The following is a 19,612-nucleotide window of genomic DNA, read 5'->3' on the forward strand; positions in this document are numbered from 1 at the left end:
GTCAAAAGTATCGAAAATCAAATACTATTCGATAAAAATAGTATCGAAACTAGATAGTTATTTGAGCAAGTATCAATACTAAAAAAAGTCACATTCAAAGCACATAAATTAACCATTCCTGAATAGCTTTAGAGTGATCTTTAGCTGTATCAGAACAAGTATAAGACTACATACATTAGTGTATATGCTCGTGGACCACTAACCTACCTGAACAACTGAGGGATTGCACAAATATAAGACCACATGGTAATATAAAAGAAAGTACTACGATTTAATGCTGACAATGACTTCTATTGTTCTATTGTCTAAATAAAATATATTTTTATTATCACTGTTGTATCGGAGTCGGTACTGAGTATTGAGTATATTCCTAGTATGACAACAATAGTATGCTGTCTGTTCCTCTTTCTACAGGACTTGGACAGTCTCCAGACCCAGCTGGAGGAGGTGCGCTTCTTTGACCTCTTTGGCTTCAGTGAGGAGCACCGGGGATGGCTGTGCTTCATGTGTAACAACCCAGAAAAGGCCACGGGTACATGACACCACTAACACTGTACACTCACACACACTCTATGGTTTATTTATTTATTTTTACTTCCCTGTCAACTGTCTCCCCTAAGAATCATTTGAAACCAGAGTGGTGGTCTGTATAGTGTAGTGTTTTCTTGTATTTCAACCAGGACTGACTTAAACTGATGCCTATAGTAAAACAGGGAAGAATGATGGATTTGTGAGTAGAAACTAGTGGAGGTAAAGGGCAGGCTGCGGTGAGTGTAGGGTCGAAAATCAGATACTAGTCAATACCAAAACTAGTATCGAAACTAGAAACTCATTTGTGCAAGTACTGATACCAAAATTCCCATTCACAAGACAAAAATTAACCTTTCCTGAATGATCTTGAACATACCTGGATGACTGAGGGATTACACTGCTATAAGACCACATGGTAATATAAAAGGGAGTATTATGACTTAATGTCGAATATCACATTCTATTTTCTAAAGAGTTTTTTTTTTCTAATTATCATTGTGATATCGGAATGGGTATTGAGTCCTATCTATTCCTTAGTATCAAAACTGACAAATATAGTATCGTTACTAGGTGGCTGATGACTCTGCTGCAATAATATTTGAGAAAAGACTGAAATGGGATAAAGTAATTAACAAATAAAAGACAACCTTGTTTGTAGAGGTCTAAAAAGAACATTCTCTTAGCTAAATAACAGCCTTTGCAATTTGATATTTGCATCAACTCAAATTGCGATTTTGACAGATGACAGAGTAAGTAAAGAGTATTTCTGGTTGGATTTGGTGTGTCAACTTCCAATGCCGTGTTTTTGATCCTTTAATCTAATCCATTGTGATAGTGGCCCACACGCAGATGCTCACACATGTGATTGAAAGCTTATCTCAGGTGCTGTGAGCTCGCGGGGGGTAGAGTCAACGGCCGATGTGCGGATGTTTTTACTCTAAACGCCTCAGAGGGAAATGAGGTTTCTCAGAACAGCTCCTCTGTAGAGACTCTTATATGTCTGATGGCCTGGATCTGAATGTTAGTGTGATGAGGGCTGACATATAAAGCCACACTGGACTCAGCTCTGAGCAGTTTACTTTGGACCTGTGCACCTCATGAGGTCACTGATCAAGCCACTTGCCCAACATTATTATGCTTTTGAAGAGTGTTTTCATTTAGTTATTAGAGTTTGTTTAATAGTTGAATCCTCTTGTGACAAAGGATGTTATGGCCCTTTTGCTCTCCATCTGTAAAGTGCTTTGAGTGCCTTGACACTGGAAAAGAGCTATATTAAAATGTGACCTTTTAGTATTTACCATCTGTGGTATCACAAACCTGCAGACAGAAGGGAGAAATAAGAACTCTGGCCACACAGCTGAGACTCTTTTTTTTTAGGCAGCCATGTTTAAAATACAAACTATGGGATGTAGGGCATTTAGCCAATTAATCAGGCGTCTTAGTTGACCAAAATATTAGTTGACTTTTTTATTTAGATTACAAAGAATTATATGCAGAAAGGACAAGGTAGGGAGTGGATTATGTAAAGATTTAGGAGTGAAGATTTGTTTTTGCAAGAACTCACAGTTGTAGTATTTTCAGTGCAGCTACATGGTCAGGTCATTGTGATAATGTATTATTTGAGAGCTTTTGCCATGCCTCCCTTTTAGTTAAAAATTGATTGGCAGTTGACCAAGGGATTTCGTTAGCCCTCATAGATGCCTCAATATTGCAAGAACATAGCTTATCCTATAGCTGATGTTGGAAGAGTGGAGTGAGTCAGATATCCCAAAAAGTCCAAAAAGTCTTAAATTAAACGTGACTCATTTGGGTCTGTATTTCACATACTGTAGTAGTTGGATATTCAGAGGTTGAGTTGCACAATATTATCCTAAAGCCCTTGAGACACCAGGTATAACCGTGAGCTCTACTTAGCCTCACATAGAGACACCGCTGAGGTTAGTTCACACAGCACACTGAGGGTACTTTTTCACTTTGATTTATAGCTCCTCATATGTTTCCCCACCTTCGACGACAGGCCTTATAAATACACATGTGAGTGATGGGATGGGTGTTGTTATCAGTTATATAAGAACGAGCGGGCTGCTGTGTGATAAATGAAAAGTGAAGAGCCCGAAGAGGAAAGTCTTGCGTAATGAGCACGTTTAAACCTCTTTATCCTTCAGAGACATGCTGCGTAATGGCACTTAATGAGAACCCAGCATGAGGAGAGGCAGGACTAGGGCATGGCCATCAGATGTAGTGAAACTCTAGATTTATTTGTGCTTTTAAATTGGCTAATTAGCGCGCAGAGGATTTAGACGGGTTTATGGATCCAAGTACATCTCCTAATGGGCAAATGTTTTAGTCACAGCCTCTTCCTTCCATTTAAAGCAACACGTTAGACTACACGTTTCATTAACATCATTCAATTTAGGATTCAACCACAGATTTCGCCTTGTTTATCTTAGTTTGACAAATTTGGTGAAGTTTATAATTTTATTTTCTGTTTGGACATGGGAAGCAGATGTGTCATAAGTAATTCTATAACTGTCACCTAGCAAGAAACAGTGTTTAATGTGTTTAAAGCCACAGTATGTAACTTTTTAGCCAAATCCAGACTTAAAGTACTCTTGTTTGGTCTCCTACTTGTTTCCATGGACATTTTGTTCCTTAGGCTATAATCTTCCACAGTATGCCAGATAACTGCTCTATCTCCATGGATAATGTTCTGAAGTATGGTTTTCAATCTATTTCCATGGACTAATGCAGGTGACGTGCCAACTCCAGAAAGTTACAAACTGTACATTTTAAAATATTCTTTATGCACACATTTTCCCTTCGTTTTGGATGGATTTTTGTGTATTGATGACACACTAACTTTTTCAACCTTCACCAACTGCTACTTGACTTGTTAAATTCTGATACATATTTACCACAGGTACTATCCCACCAAACCCAGTCAGAATTTGAGAAGCACTTTTTACTTCTCACCATTGCCTCCATATTCAGACAAGTTAACACTCACCCATGTACTAGAATAAACACAAACTAGAATATAAATGTTTAACTGGCTCATTTCTTTCTGCTCTTTGAGGGGGGTAGGCCGATGTGACGGCTGAGAATTGATTAGCTCACACTGATGCCAGTGTTTCAACATTACTGGGTTTTATGGCAGAAATCCTGGTGTATTCACAGGCCACATTGGACGCTGCCTGTTTACAAAAGCATGGTTCTGGTTGCCTCAGATGGCCCCGCTGATCCGTCATCTGGCCAAAAGTGTGCTATAAACTGTAAATTGGAGAGGCTTTATCCAAAAGTCCCTAAACTTGACACAAACAACACACTCTATGGAACTTAGTAGTCATAGTATCCAAACTAAAGTAATACAATGAGATTATTTGATGCATGATTTATGAGTTAATGAGACGGTTTTTCACATGACATCACTACATTTTAACATCTGAGCTAGAGGACTCAATCCTATGGTAGAATCTGTTGTTTAAAGGGCCCATATTATGCTGCTTTCTGATCTATGTTTTAATGTTGTTTCCTCATCACAAAGATACCCAGAATTGTGTTCAGTTTCATTCACATATGTTTAACACACAAATCTTGCATATTTATTTATTCTTCTCTCAAACAGAAAAAAACTCTGTTCCACCTTGTGATGTCATGTGGTAACACAGGGAGTGCTCTATTGTGTTTTTAAACTCCATACACCTTCAGTAGAATCATTTGGATAATTTCCGCCCTTGAATTTCCAGTCTAATAAGCAGAAGGTAAAAAGTAACAATTAACTTGAAAACTACTGCTTCATGACATCACAAGGTGGAACAGAGCATTTTGAGCTCTGGGGTTATTCAAACATTTGTGAATGAAATTAAACACAACTCCAGGTATGTTTTTGATTGTAGATTTGTTGACTGGATTTATTGTTAATGTCTCTGTAATTGAAGAGCCACATGTTGCTTTGTATACTGTTACAAATGTCAGCATCTACTCTGTCAGTATAAATAAACAAAAGTGAAATTTGAATCTTTCCATAATAGCTTCAAAAAGTGGTATCATTATTCAACCCAAAAAATGTGATTGTTGTCCGCTGAAAAGACTTTCAATCATAAGATTAATATGGCAAGTTTGTGGAGCCAATCCCAAACAAATAATGGTAAGATTCAACATTAGCGAGTTTTCATTTCGGACAAAAAATGTATATTTCTCCTCTCGTTTAGGCCCCTGTGCTGTATCAGAGGTTATGCCATCAACAATTTTTAGAACACGAGTGCCACCTATACCCAAAAATATCCCATAGTTCTTGGTACTTTTTGTTGTTATCAAGACTATATTTTCTAACATGCTTTCACCCAGCCCCTGGCCAAACAGCTGCACAGACTCAAGCCACCTGCATCACTAGTGGCAATAGACCCTGGAAAAAGACAGTAGATAACGAGCAAGTACATTGCGTTTCACCATTAAGTTTAGCTGACTCGCTGATAAGAGCCAGCACTAGTCAACATGGTCTGACCACACACACATATTCAGTTTCAATTATGAATGCAGATCCAGGGAGGTTGTAAATATTGCTTCATGTCAGCTGTCACCATCTTGGTCATTTTGCCTCGGAAATGTCTGCTTCTGTCTGACAGCCTGCAGATAAATACTTGGGATAGGTGGATTCCAAAACAAACAATGAAATGGGCTCCTTTGTTACAGCAGATTTGTTTTTACAATATGCTTACCAAAGCACTTAGCATGTACAAGGGCTGAAATCTGTTTCATTAGTAGAGCCTCTGCAGAACTTCCACAGTCAACATTTAAAGGGACTGTACTCAGATTTATAACAGGTTTTACAGTCACAACTGATGCTGGGTTGTCAGTGCGGTAAGATGCTTGGTTACCCTACATATAGAGAACACATACAAGAGTTCTCAGTTTATGAAAGGTCTATGCCTCATATGAAACCTCAGAACTTCCAGAATTCACTCCCTGAGCTGCAAAGGCTGCATTAGCACTGATTATGGATTGGCTGCAGATGCTATGGTTTAGGTAGTTATGATTCAGACAAACTGGATTTCAGCCTCGAACCTGGCAACCCAAATGAATCTAATGTGAGGCTCTTTCTGCTTCCTAATTGGAAAATTGTCTTGATAACCAAAACACAAAATTAAAACAGAAGAAACTTGGCCACCATCATGTCCAATGTTTCTGTAATTAAGGACAAATCAGCTTTACAGTTGTTCCCAGTAAAATGTATATTTAATTTGAACATGTTTACCTCATATTTGGGAACACAGATAGGTCATTCATGCAAAGTCTCATTTATGTTTTTTTAAGTCGCTCTAGGCAGCAATTAGCCATAATCTCTGTCTACTTTCCCAGAATCATTGAACCTTAATATGTACCTTGCATGTACTTCCCTGTATGACTATTGCCAAAACTGCAGCAAAAATATTTGCGTGCTGGTTCAGTGTCGAGTAACATGTAATTGTGTGTCCGTTTGGCGTTTGTGTTAAGTACGTGACCCCTGTGCGACCTTGAGCCTCAGGGCAACGTGCTCTTGTCATTCTCTAGGCGTGAACCCTGTGTCCTCCTCAAACAACCCAGAGAGCACTTTAAACCAGCTGTGTCTTTTATGGTGTTTTCTACAAATACTGTACTTTCCCCCTTAGTCGACAGTTTGATTTGTAATAACTCAAAATACTGTGTAATGAGTGGGTTATGATGACATTTACTTTGTGATGACTTGTTCTTTATTTTACAATTCACACAAGGCAAAAAAGGATTCTGTTTAGGATCTATAATGTCACTAAAGATAGCCTAGGTCAGTGTTGGGGACTCTTGGGGGTACACGAGCACTTGAGGTACTTGGAATGATTCAGATTTAAAGAGGAGGGTTTTATGCAGAATAGATTTTTTTTTTTACTGTTATAATGTTCCCTCATCAAAAACATGCCTGAAGAGATTTTGGATGTCATCCGTGTATGTTTGAGTAATTTTGCGAGCTCTTTTGGGCCCTGTTCGAACCCTCCTTACGGTTAAGATTGCTCCCGCATGAGAATTCTCCATAAATATTGAAAAACATGATACAAAACTGTACACAATGTCTTGACAAACCTGATTTGATGTGTAGTCATTTCATTAGCAGGATGCATGCTGATTGTGTTGTGATAGTGCTCTGAAGGAAGAATGACTTAGTGTCGAAAGCAAAGGGAGATGAGACCCAGAGCGTCAAAAACAAAAGTTATAAAACATGTTAATACATTCTTTTTATATACAGCTTTCTCAAAACAAAAGGTAACATGGTGATTTAAATATGTTATGTGTTACCCCATAGAATTATAGAATATTGAATAGCAATTGACTTTAAAATGTTCTTAGTAATGTTTCTGTTGCTGTAATGTTTACATAAATATTGTTAAAATTAAAAAAATAAACAAAAAGCACTGTTACATGATATATTGGGGGTACTAAAGAGTATGAGACAACACTTTGGGGGTGTGCAAGACAAGCATCACAAATCAGCTTCATTAAAATCACACTATGTAACTTTTCCAGTCAAAGGTTCGCCCTGTCTCCATGGAAATTGTATTGCTTTATTGCGCATAGTACTATGGAATTTGTGAAACCTTTCTCCATGGAGATAGGTGACCACCAGGCCAAGTTACAGGTCAGATGTGTGGAGAGTTTATTTCATTTATTTTATTTTATTTTTTGCAAGATAAACAACTATAATTGAATAAATGCACAATAGATATGTTTATTGATATACACTGGAACATTACAGTCAAAACAATATAATCTCTGTGGAGACAAGCAGCTGGTTGACCCTCCACCAGAAAAGTTACACAGTGTGCCTTTAATCCAACTTTGAATGGATAGTACATGCGTACAAAGCCCATAATCAAAAAGCAACAACTCAATAAAATGGCATTAACACTTCAACAAAGAGTCAACAGTTACAATACCTCCAATACCTTTCCAGACTCCTTTTACTACCAAAACAAACTAAAGCTAATAATGAATTCAAATTACACAATCAAATTAAAACATCTTAACTTTGACCTAAACAAGCTTGGACACATGACGCTATCCAAAGCCCTAATCTTATCTAAAATAATTAAAGCAACACATGTCAACTTTAGGGTCTACTTCCATTGTTCTGTAATCAGCACACAGTTTGTTCATGTTGGCTTTCATACAGAGACATTTTCTAAATCAAATTGCATGTTTACTTTGGATACAGTTTTACTAAAATTCTTGCTGTTCACCACAAATGTATATTGGCAGATGTAATGGTCCGAGAGCAGAGCTATTATAAGTGAGAACGTGTGATGTTTGGAAGCTTGCCCACGTCTATAACTCAGTGACCGTAAGTGCATCTGGATAGATTACAGTAAATGACAATAAGATTCTACATACTGAAGTTCTTAATGTTCATGATGCTAATGTTTAATGCAGTATATTGTATGTACCCTCAGAGCCTTGTTACAGTTACAGCAGGGCTAAGTAGCTGCTTATGTTCTTAATGAGAGAAAGTTGAGGTATTTTCCGTATTAAAACTAAGGTGCAGGGAGGTGGTTGTTAGTGTTGGTTTTTATGCCACCGTTGGCTTTTACCACTGGAATGTCTTTGAAGTGTGCAGCGTAATGTGCTGGTGCTTGAACTGTAAGTCTCTGAAGCGTGCCATAATTGTCCCTGCATCTTAATGACTATGTTCACTACAGAACACAGTGACACCGAGAGCTGCTGCTGCTGTTGTTGGGTGTTGACATGTTGACTGCTGTTGTTTGGGTGTTGACACGTGCGGCTGTTGTTATTTGGGTGTTGACACATGCGGCTGTTGTTGTTTGGGTGTTGACACGTGCAGCTGTTGTTGTTTGGGTGTTGACACGTGGGACTGCTGTTGTTGTTTGGGTGTTGACACGTGCGGCTGTTGTTGTTTGGGTGTTGACACGTGCGGCTGTTGTTGTTTGGGTGTTGACACGTGTGGCTGTTGTTTGGGTGTTGACACGTGTGGCTGCTGTTGTTATTTGGGCTGCTGTTGTTGGTGTTTTTTGGTGTTGACACGTGTGGCTGCAGCTGTTGTTGTTTGGTGTTAACATGTGTGGCTGCGGTTGTTGTTTGGTGTTGTTTCTGCTGTTTCCTTTTGTGTTTATGGTTAAAGACCACAGTCTGACAGTGATCACAGAGACAGTGTTACTGTTAGTCAACAGTGATGTTACAGCAGAAAATACAGCTCAAGGAACTGTCTTCTTAAAATAGGGACTTAATCTGTCACTATGACACCATTAGGTTCAGTACCATATTTGAGTAAATGCTACAGGCTTTTAGTCCAATATTCATATTCATATACACTCCTCAGTCACACATGGTGGTAAAGCTTCATTAGTTCTCACAGCTGCCCTGGGGCTAATTGAAATAGATATGGCTTTTATTCTGCTCCAGTGGCATTTTGATCAGCAGTCATATAGTCACATATGAGGCACCTGACACAGGTGAAGTATCTTGTCCTCAACTGAGCATCAAAGCATTTAGAAGCCTAAAATAACTACAACAGCTTTGGCCCAAGGTTAATGGAATTTTAGGTCTTACCACAAATATTATGTTTTAATTAACCTTGGTTGATATTTGACTTACTTATAAATAATTTAAATCAGCAAATTATTGTCATGTCATAGAACATACAAAAAGTACCATGTGCCACAGTACATTTGTGAGTAGTTTTATTGTAATCTTTTACACAACAGATGTACCAGTCCCATAATGACAATTGTGAAATTATGACTACTTTTCTCAGGCAGCAAAGCATAGATATATCCATTGAAAATGACAGCAAGCATAAAATACTTTGTGTGTAATGCGATCCTTTCTGGGCAAATGGTACACTTGTCACTCTTGAGCCAATAACTACAAGCAGTCACCACATACTCTGAGCGATTACAGCTTTTACTTTTAAGTGTATGTTTTTCATATTTGGTTGGCATCTGACCTTATAGGCTGCACAGCTGTTTCACGGTGGATTTCATATTTTAAAACGTTATGATTTAACATTGCAGTTTTAGTACCTGACAAAATATTTGCAGTGAACAGGGCCCTGGTGAGATTGTGATAGATGGTTGTTTGCACACATCTACTGCTCCACTAATTGGCTGACGTCAGCGAGTCTCTGCAGAGGCTGTGAGGAGCCGCCAGGGCCTGAGGGTGAGGAGAGCAGTGCCTTTTCCAGGTGTCTACATCAAAGCAAACAGCCAGCACTACACATGATTTATTATTAATCACGCTTGTTTATTTCTGAGAAAAACTGACAAATATTTAACACAATAAACACATTGAGGATGAGGTTTTACACAGAAAAAAGAAGCAGTTATCTCTCTTGCCTCACTGCAGCAAAGTGCTAGATTGAGTTCTTGAACTATGCCTGTGTGGAGTAGGGCTGTTAATAGTATCAGAAATCAGATACTTATCAATACTAAAACTAGTATCGAAACTAGATACGAAAACTAGAACCTTTCCTGTATAGCTTTAGAATGATCTTGAGCTGTATCAGACCAAGTATAAGACCACATAGACTAGTATACTCCCATGGACCACTATGGAACCTACCTGTATTGCACAGATATATTGCCACATGGTAATATAAAAGAAAGTACTATTATGTGTTGAGTGTTTGTGTTTTTTTAAATTATTATGGTCAAAATCTAGTTTGAAATTTTTGTATTATATCAACACGAGAGTCAAGTGGTGCTAGCATAGGGAAAAGAATGAAACAAACAAATTTGTGCCATGGCTTAAAGATGAATTTGGATGAATGGGACTTAATGAAGAAAAGAGATGCTGCACTCAAAAAATGTATTAAATCTAGACTGACTACAGATAATCAGATATTTAAAAATCTGAGAAATAAATTCACCTCTCAACTAAGCCATTTTTTATTAACTTAATAAAAGAGGCAAAAGGAAATAATAAAGTATTATGGAACAGTAAGAACAAACACTTCCGGAAAGGAAAAAGCAGTTGCAATGATCTTCAGTTCAAAGTGGATGGTGTTGTTCAAAATGAATCTAGCCATTGCCACATTATTTTAATGCATATTTTATCAATTCAGTTTCCAAACTGGCTCAACCCTGTCCTATGTCTTTTTATTTTTTCTGAATCTCCTCCATCTAATGCACCCACTTTCAGATTGACACCAGTTAATGATACAAAAGTGGAAACATTCATCACAAGACTGAAGGGCTCCACAGTGTCTTTCTAAAACAACATAAAATAGCTTTAAATAACTGCCATTGTCATGCCTTTGCACAAGTCAGGAGATAAGTAAGAGGTCAGTAACTATGGGTCCAGAAGTATACTCGCTGACATCTCTAAGGTCTATGAGAAGGTTGTAGCTGGGCTCGCCCAACATCTAGCTGAAGTGATTATTAAATGCACGGTAATTTGGTTTCAGGAGAAATTTCCATGGAAACAGCTTGTTGCTTCTTCCCTGAAGAAATTATATAGTTGGAGCTGTCTTCCTTGACTTGGACAAGGCATTTGACACTGTTAGCCACAGTATTCTTCTCAATAAATTGGACATTTTGGATTATCACAACCTACAATTGACATTGTACCTTAGGCGGAGACATCAATGTGTGAGCACAAACAACACCTTCTCCTCTCTCCAAAGCTGCACAATAGGCTTTTTAGTCTAGACATAAGACCTCCCCTCAGTGTGTGACGTCAACATAACTATGTCTGCTGATGACACTGCCATGTTCACTACATGCCCCCCCCCCCCCAGTATCTCCAAACGTAAGACCACACCCAACAAATCAGCCTTTTCCTCTGTTGCTGTGAGTCATTACAATAATTTGCCAACAGAGATTCTAACCTGACAAGTGTGTACACAGCAGGGATGAATGTGATTTGAATGATCAGTAGAATGTGTGTGTGTGTGTGTGTATGGGGGTGTGTGTGGGTGTGCGTCTGTATGTGGGGGTGTATGTGCGTGTGTACGTGTGTGTGCATATGTTGGACCTTAATGGAGGTGGGAGGGACTAAGGGGAGCAGATAAGAGTGCATATGATTATGTGTTTGGCTGTTTTTTGAATAATATTTGAAGAATGTGACCCTAGGTAATATCTGTTTCATTTATTTCTGGTTTATTTATATAAATTGAATCCGTATTTTCAGTATTTTCGGCAAACTGCTCAGGGACTCAGGTGTAAATTAGCGATCATGGTATAACTTGGCACCAGCATCTCTCCTATGACTATTGTCCTGTTAATGTATTGTTGTACACTGCCCCTGTACAAATACAAAGCATACCATACCACTGGTGCCTTATTAACCAAAAATACCATGTGCAATATGCTAATCTCCTGGCTATGTACTCTTGGGTACTCTAAATCTTATTTCAATATCTGAAGGCTTCATTGTGGTTTCTGGTTGTTCCCTAACATTTGAGATAAAAAATAAAACACAAATTGTAAAACTTATACAAACCACTCACCAATGATATTTCAGAACATGTTTGTGGAGTTGGCAGGCTTTGCACATAGTCAAATCATACTGAAACCAAGAATTTCACAATTCCTTCACATTGTCCAGTAAGTTACCATTCTCTGTTTGTCCAGCTTTATGAAATCCATCAGTGTTTAAGGTCATTGTGACGTAACCAGCTGGACAAAAGAAACTTCAAATTTAGCTTTGCTTTTTTGGAGTATAGATTGAATGTAATTTATTGAATCTTTTCAAATTCACATGTCTTTGCCCTTACGGTCATTCGAGTCACATGAATAATCACAATTATCCATTAACCAAATCATCTGGACATTCCTAAGTGAGACAGTATAATGTGATTTTAGAGAGCTTTACATTACATAGATCATTTCACTGAGATTAAAGAGGGGCATAATACACGCTATGGGGTATTAATTGATACAGACATAACATATTTTCATTTATCTTGAGCCCAATGAGAGTATTAGATCTTGTATTAAAAGTTCCCATATCAAAATTCAACAAACAAGTGAGATATACAGTCTATCTAGTAGTCCCTTATAAACACATTTTATACAGTGTAGTTCTCTTCTAACAGATAGCAACCAACTTTTTCATAGAGTGAACAATAATCGGTTTCAGATCCATCACTTGTTATGAGTGCATGTAAAGATTTCAAAGTAGAGGCTGAAGACTACATGTATATTATATTTCCATAATCCAGTACAGAAAGAAAGGTTGCTGGAAAAATTTCTTTTCTGTAATACAAGACTTATTTCTTTAATGAAATGATAATTTTTTTTTTAAACTGTTACATAATTCCGAGATTTTTAAAGATTTTACATATTCTTCAAGCTAAAACACAAGATATTTATAGGTGGTTATTCTTTCAATCAATGCCCCCTTTACTGTATAAAGCTTTGTAGCTTGCACATCGCTTAAATGTATTTTAGAACAAATCATATACTCTGCATCACATCGGATTTGAGAAGTTGAAGCCTATTGTTTTATATCATGTTTTTGTATACTTACGGAAAATGATCGTGCTGTAGCATGGATGACATCAGCTTGTGGGAGGAGAATTTGACAGAGAGACATTGAGACATCACAAGATCACGCAATTATTCATGGATTATTTTTAAAACCTCTTCAGGCATGTTTTTGATGAGGGAAACAACGTTATAACAGTAGAAAGCTCCAAAAAGACAATTTTGCATAATATCAACCTTGAAGGATGAATCATATGGAGAGGACACACACATTTCTCCATAAGTCCATTCAGTTACTTATTACTGTTAATAATAACTTATCTTCCTTCTTGTTGCACCACAATTAAGTCATTTAATATATAATACCCATTGACTGACTCACTTTTACTACTTTCCTCCTACACACCCACACTTACTCAGCAGACTACTCACATCTTACTCACAGCTCATAGTCCACAATCAGACTCTGTTTTGTGTCGGAAATCCTTGTAAACCAACAGATAAGACACATCTTTGTAAGTTGGAAGAGGATAAAAGTGCATCGGTCAAGTATATTTACCCACACTCCCAACACAAAGAGTATGTTTCCAATCAGGCAGTGCAGGAGTCCCCCACAATCCCCGGCGCACATGAGAGAAACAAGATGCCTTTTGTTCACTGGACTGGCAAAAAGCTAGCATCAAGATAATGTTTGCTAGTTTGACCTGCATTTGCATGTAATGTTGAACGTATGTCAAAAACTACAGGGAAAGGGAAAAAAATGCTGCAGGAAAAGTGTTAGCTGTAAAGTGGCTGAAAAATGTCCAAGTATATAATTGTATTTGAACTGTATGTGCCTATAGAATGTCGTGTTGTCATTTTAGATCAGCTACAGTGTATAAAAGATTTGGTTTCATTCCCACAGCCGTCACTTTTCATTTTCTCTTTTGTGAAGTTTGGGTTCAGTTGAAACTTTGTTAATAACTTTTTAATGACAAATGTGTTAAATGACAGCCTGCTGTTTTTGTATGGAGGTAAAGTTGAGTTAATCGCTATATCAATAAGTGTGATAGATAAGGCTTTATACAGTGCGACTGTCTCGAGTGACAAACTGAAAGCTCCAAAGTCTGGTCTTGAGCCAGCAACTCTAGGATCCAAAGGAGTGTGGTGTATCCACTACACTACACAACATGGACTGTTGGTTTCAAGTTGTTTTTTCCGCTAACACGATCAATATAAGGGGAGATATATATATATATATATATATATATATATATATATATATATATATATATATATATATATATATATATATATATATATATATATATATATATATATCTGTAGAGGAGGGAACCTTGCAGCTTGTTTAAATAATAGAAAAAAAGAATAAGAATAAGCCAGCCATATTAATACAATTATTATATCAGTGCAACCACAAAAGAACATGCCTTCACCTTTTACCTCATTATTTTCTGATTTCTTACATCTCAAAAAAGTATAAACGTATTATTTGCTGAATAAGTTATTTGTCCTGATTTGAGACCGTTTCAGTCCTGGTGTGGACTTGATTTGGTCCTGTTATAGTCTTATTGGTTTAGTCAGATTGTCCAGTTTTAGTTCCAGTCCCTAGTGAACACCCTTTTAATAGCATGGTCCAACAAGACTCATAGTCTTACTGGAAATATCCCTTTCTATTAACATCTGTGGAACAAGCCTATTGGTGATTCTTCTAGAATATTATGAAATCATAACGCTGAGTTTTTTTCTGCTGATTACATTGTACTTGGCAAGGAAATATCCAAAAGATAAATTCACAAGTGTTGAAGCTGATCATTTCTATTATTGACTAAACCCAATAACTCACTGTATGACAACGCAAATCTGCATTTGAACTATTTTCATTTTATCTGCCCCCAGCTCTATTAAGTATTATTATCTTATAGAATGCTTTGGTGTCAAAAAACAAGCAATAAGCTGTTTGTTAGTTTACAAAACTTAATTCATCAAGTTAATATAGCTACAAGTTCACTCTGTCCCTTACCAGTCATTATAAAAATTCCACAATTGGTTCTGTCTTGGCCCATCTCATTACTACTATGATGAAAATGGTGGAAATCCAGTGTCATCTGCAGAATCCATTAATTCATTAAGTTAATATTAATTGCATCACAAAAATGATTGAGAATCACACTGGCATTTTGGTTTAAACTTGACCAACTATACCTGTCTTTCATGGGACTTTGCACAACTATTTTCACCATCACTATTAACAAAGGTGTGTCCCTTCAGAGCCACTGTAGGTACTCGCAGATGTCATTTCTATCATTTATCCATCTGACATATTTTTTTTTCTTTCAGTTGTGAATCAGGATGGACAGCCACTGATAGAAGGTAAACTAAAGGAGAAACAGATCAGATGGAGATTTATCAAGCGCTGGAAGACACGCTATTTCACTCTGGCTGGGAACCAACTCCTCTTCCGCAAGGGGAGCAAATCAGTAAGTAAGCAAGCAAGCCAAAGCTAACATGCTATTCATCTATCCTTCTATTTACCTATCTAACATCTCATGTGGAGAGTCAGTCACCTGCTTCATGTAAATGTTATTTCCCAAGCTGGAATGTTCCACAGTATGGCATTAAACCTGTCTGTCTTGCATTTATTCTATCCCAGGTGTTTTTATTGCCAAAAAAATAGCCAGAAAAGCAGGCTCTCCTCTCGGCGGATCTGACCTGTAACTTGCGTCACCTGTTTGGGGACAAAACAGGTTAATGCCCTACTGTGCAACATTCCAGGCAAGCAGACACCCCCCCCCCCCTCCACCATAAAAGTGCATCTTTAAATGACTAACTTGATAGTCAAAGTGCTCCTGTTAGATCTTTTTAATAGCATTTTCAATTTGATAGTAATTTCAGTTGATGACATAGATAGAGTTATTCCATTTTGAACTCACCACTACTTCCTGTATTTTATTACTTTTTTAGTACAACTTATTTTTACACAAACTGACACTATTTATCAACTACGAGTTCACACTGTCCCTTACCAGTCATTATAAAAAGTCCACAATTGGTTCTGTCTTGGCCCATCTCATTACTACTATGATGAAAATGGTGGAAATCCAGTGTCATCTGGAGAATCCATCTTGCTCTAACCCCGGTCCGTGGGGGGGCTCAGGGGGACTCCCAAGGCCAGTCCATGAGTCACGCTCCCCATCACTTAAATCAAAGCAGATACCGTTACACAAGTAGCAAGCACAAGGACAATGCTACATAATGAATTTCCCTATTATTACTCAACAATAGTCTTTTTACAGAGGCCACGAGTTTAGTGCCTCCTCCATGAGTTGCACGTAACAGAGTTTTAGGAATTTGAGAGCGGGCCCGTAGTTTTAGGGTTTGCAGATGATAATAGGACAGATTCTCCATTGTTTCACAGCACCACTTTGTTGTACTGTGTAGCTGAATGAGCCCGTTAACTGGGACCAGACGTATAGCGCTAAACAAAGGCCCGATCCGGACTACTTTTGGCACTGGCTTCTTACGGGAAACAGAGGATAGAAGGGTTTTTGTAAATACGGTTTGTTTATGTGGCAGAACAAACAAACCAGTCCAAATGAATCAATCACAGACGCGGTACGTTTTTATAATGGTTTGGCCTTATGCAACTTTTAATACATGATTAGTTATGGACGTCCACTCGGCTCAAGTCCACTGTATAGAAGACATAACGGGATGAGGGTGTGGCAAATCACCGTAGATCGTAGTAGAGTAGCCAAAAATTATACTCAAATGAGAGTCCCATCACTTTAAAGGTACAGTGTGTAACTTTCTGGAGGTGGCATGCCATGTTACAATACGAAGGAACAACATATATAGCGCTCGTCAAGGCAAAATAAGAGTCAGGCTTCTGAGATGCAAGCCAGCTCAGAGTAACAATACATATTTTTCAGTGCAATAAATACAACCAAAATGAAAAAAAACATGCTTTTATTTTATTTTTAGTTAAATGTCACATACTGTGGCTTTAAGTAGAAGTGCATTACAAACTAGAGGACCAAGAAATGACCCAGGTAAGAGTAAAAAAGGTATTTGGGGAAATTACTGCTCAAGTAGTAACTATAAGACGGGACTGTAAGACTACCTGGCTGGGCATAACATCAGATACATCATTTTACAAAAAACATATTTTGAGAAAATGTTAAATATTCCATTAATTCCAAAGGATAGACACAAAAATGAGAAAAATTAAATCACATCTGAAAGAGCGGGTCAAGAAACACAAATGTTCAAATCATTTCATATTGTGAACATAAAGCTTTTGTCACTTATAGACTTAGTCACAGTGATAATCTCTACTCACATAAGAGTACTGTTACATTGTCATATATGTTGCTCAAGTAGGACTAAAGGTATAGTATTGGAAAATAAATGTACAATTGTATTGAAATTTCAGTCAAGTAAATGTAACTGAGTACTACTCAGCTCTGCTCAAATCTCATCACATTTAAGAGTCAGCTATAAGTTAAACACAGATGTGATGATTACGATTTTCATTTAATGCAACCAAAGAGTGATAGGAATAGAGCTGTTCTCCCTGTGAGGAGTTCAGACAAAGTTAAGGCTGAGGAAAGTACATTATAAAGCCACTATATATCATTTGTACAGGTGGGGGTGCATGTAGATGTTATTTGGCACATTGGAGTAGTAACTTTGCCAATGCTGAATTTAAACAATGTAATCAGGAGAGACAGACATAATATAAGTGAGGTGTGATGAATAGATTACCAAGAGGACAAACTTTCACCACATAGTGAAAAGAGAGAACGACGATTTCTGGGGGGAAAAAATATCATTGCACATTTTACACTCTGGTAGTGGAGCAGAAATTGAGAGGCTGAGGGGGTGGAGGGTTCTGCTGCTGCAGTGGTGTTTGTTTAGTGGAGGGTTGCAGCACATAGCTCAAATAGCAGGGAGGTGATTGGTTGACAATTAGAAGAAAGCAGGCTGTGATTACTTGACCATATTCCTGAGTTTCATCTTCCTATTATATGCAACAATTTGAGGACTTTGTCCCATTCAAAATATATATTTTGTTTTGAATTGTCAGTTGCTATGGTCACTGTCCTAAAGTTTCATCATTCTGAAACCCATGAATAGACAGAGAAGTAATATTAAGGTAGAAATTATGAAGAAATATTTGGCTAAGAATTTTCAGTAACACTTAGGAACAATTACACCATAATTAGCCTTAATATATATTTTTTTATTAATACATTTCAAGGGCATGCAAAACTGGATACACTGGTGTCACAAATGCACTTTAATATACTCACACCTGTTTTAATGTTTGAAATTGACCTATGCAGTAATTGATTTTGTTTTTTTTATTTGTATTTTTCTGTATTTTAAACAGGGCAACGATGAAAAGGAAAGTCTGAATGCTCTCATTGGGCTCTCCCTGTATAAATAAAGAAATGAATAAATAAAGAAAGAAAGACTTAATAATGGGCACAAGTTTATCGAGAATGATTGAGGTGTGATTACATACTTAACCATGGCCCTAGCTCCTAACCCTGTAATGAAACACTGAGCCTGAATTGCTCTTGAGAAACATTATGAATGAAGTCTTTGTTCATGCTTTTATAAAGTGTTACCAGTGTTGCTCAATTTTAGTGATATTAACCTTGTCCTAAGTCAGGTCTGAATAAATATTTAACTTGAATCTTGTTGTTTTGTCTTGTTGTTTTATAGAAAGATGAGATGGATGACATTCCCATTGAGCTGAGCAAGGTCCAAAGTGTTAAGGTGATGGTAGACTGCCTCACACCTACAACATGAAACATGGATACTACAGCGTTGGATGTGGTGGCTCAATAAGATTTTTTATTTTATTTTTTTTCATTTGTAAATGTAATAAACCTATTTCAATTGTATTTAATCCCAATGCCAGGGACATTGTGCTCATACCATCTGAGCCAAACCACACATTTTCAAAACAGCTTCTCTATTGACCAAACCTCTTGAGCCATTTGAAAAGCACTGAATCCAATTTCATATCTGGAGTTTTGACTGGATCCGTGTCAAACAAATCAGACTTTAAACACTATGGGCCAGAAGTAAATACCAATACCAGTAAATACTGTACTGTACATTTAAAATGAAAGGCTTTTGTACATAAGTAAGAAATATATTTAAAATGTACATTAAATCTTAAAACTCAAGATGTGTCTGATTAAAGGGATGAGAGTTTTGAGTCAAACAAGATTAACTGAAGGAAACCAGGAAGATTAATGAAATCACAGAGATTAACATTGTTTTAAAAAAAATCTGCTAAGGAATGATGTCCTCTTGGAAGGAGACAGGAGACAGTTTTCTTGTATTGGAAAATGCACAAAATGTCTATGTAGTGATGATCTTCTCGTCCCGCAGGTGGTAGCAAGGAAGCGTCGTGACAGGGGTCTACCACGGGCCTTTGAGATCTTCACAGACAGTAAGACATACGTGCTCAAAGCTCAGGACGAGAAGCACGCAGAGGAGTGGCTGCAATGCATCAATGTGGCTGTGGCCCAAGCCCGAGAGCGTGAGAACCGTGAGGCCACCACGTACCTCTGAGTTAAACCTGACAACACTATGAACACTATCGCCATGGC

General features: G+C 37.5%; 1 protein-coding gene across 1 annotated transcript in view; it reads left to right on the top strand.

Annotated features, from left to right (window-relative positions):
- veph1 (ventricular zone expressed PH domain-containing 1) overlaps positions 1-19,612 on the top strand; it is a 49,321-nt gene extending 29,709 nt beyond the window's left edge. The window contains exons 11-14 of the mRNA XM_055226157.1: positions 415-532; positions 15,321-15,460; positions 18,714-18,767; positions 19,392-19,612. Coding sequence (XP_055082132.1) covers positions 415-532; positions 15,321-15,460; positions 18,714-18,767; positions 19,392-19,574 — 495 coding nt within the window. The 3' untranslated portion in view covers positions 19,575-19,612. The remainder of the gene's footprint in view (positions 1-414; positions 533-15,320; positions 15,461-18,713; positions 18,768-19,391) is intronic.

The sequence above is a fragment of the Periophthalmus magnuspinnatus genome, chromosome 13, assembly GCF_009829125.3.
Source record: "Periophthalmus magnuspinnatus isolate fPerMag1 chromosome 13, fPerMag1.2.pri, whole genome shotgun sequence".
Classification (NCBI taxonomy): domain Eukaryota; kingdom Metazoa; phylum Chordata; class Actinopteri; order Gobiiformes; family Gobiidae; genus Periophthalmus; species Periophthalmus magnuspinnatus.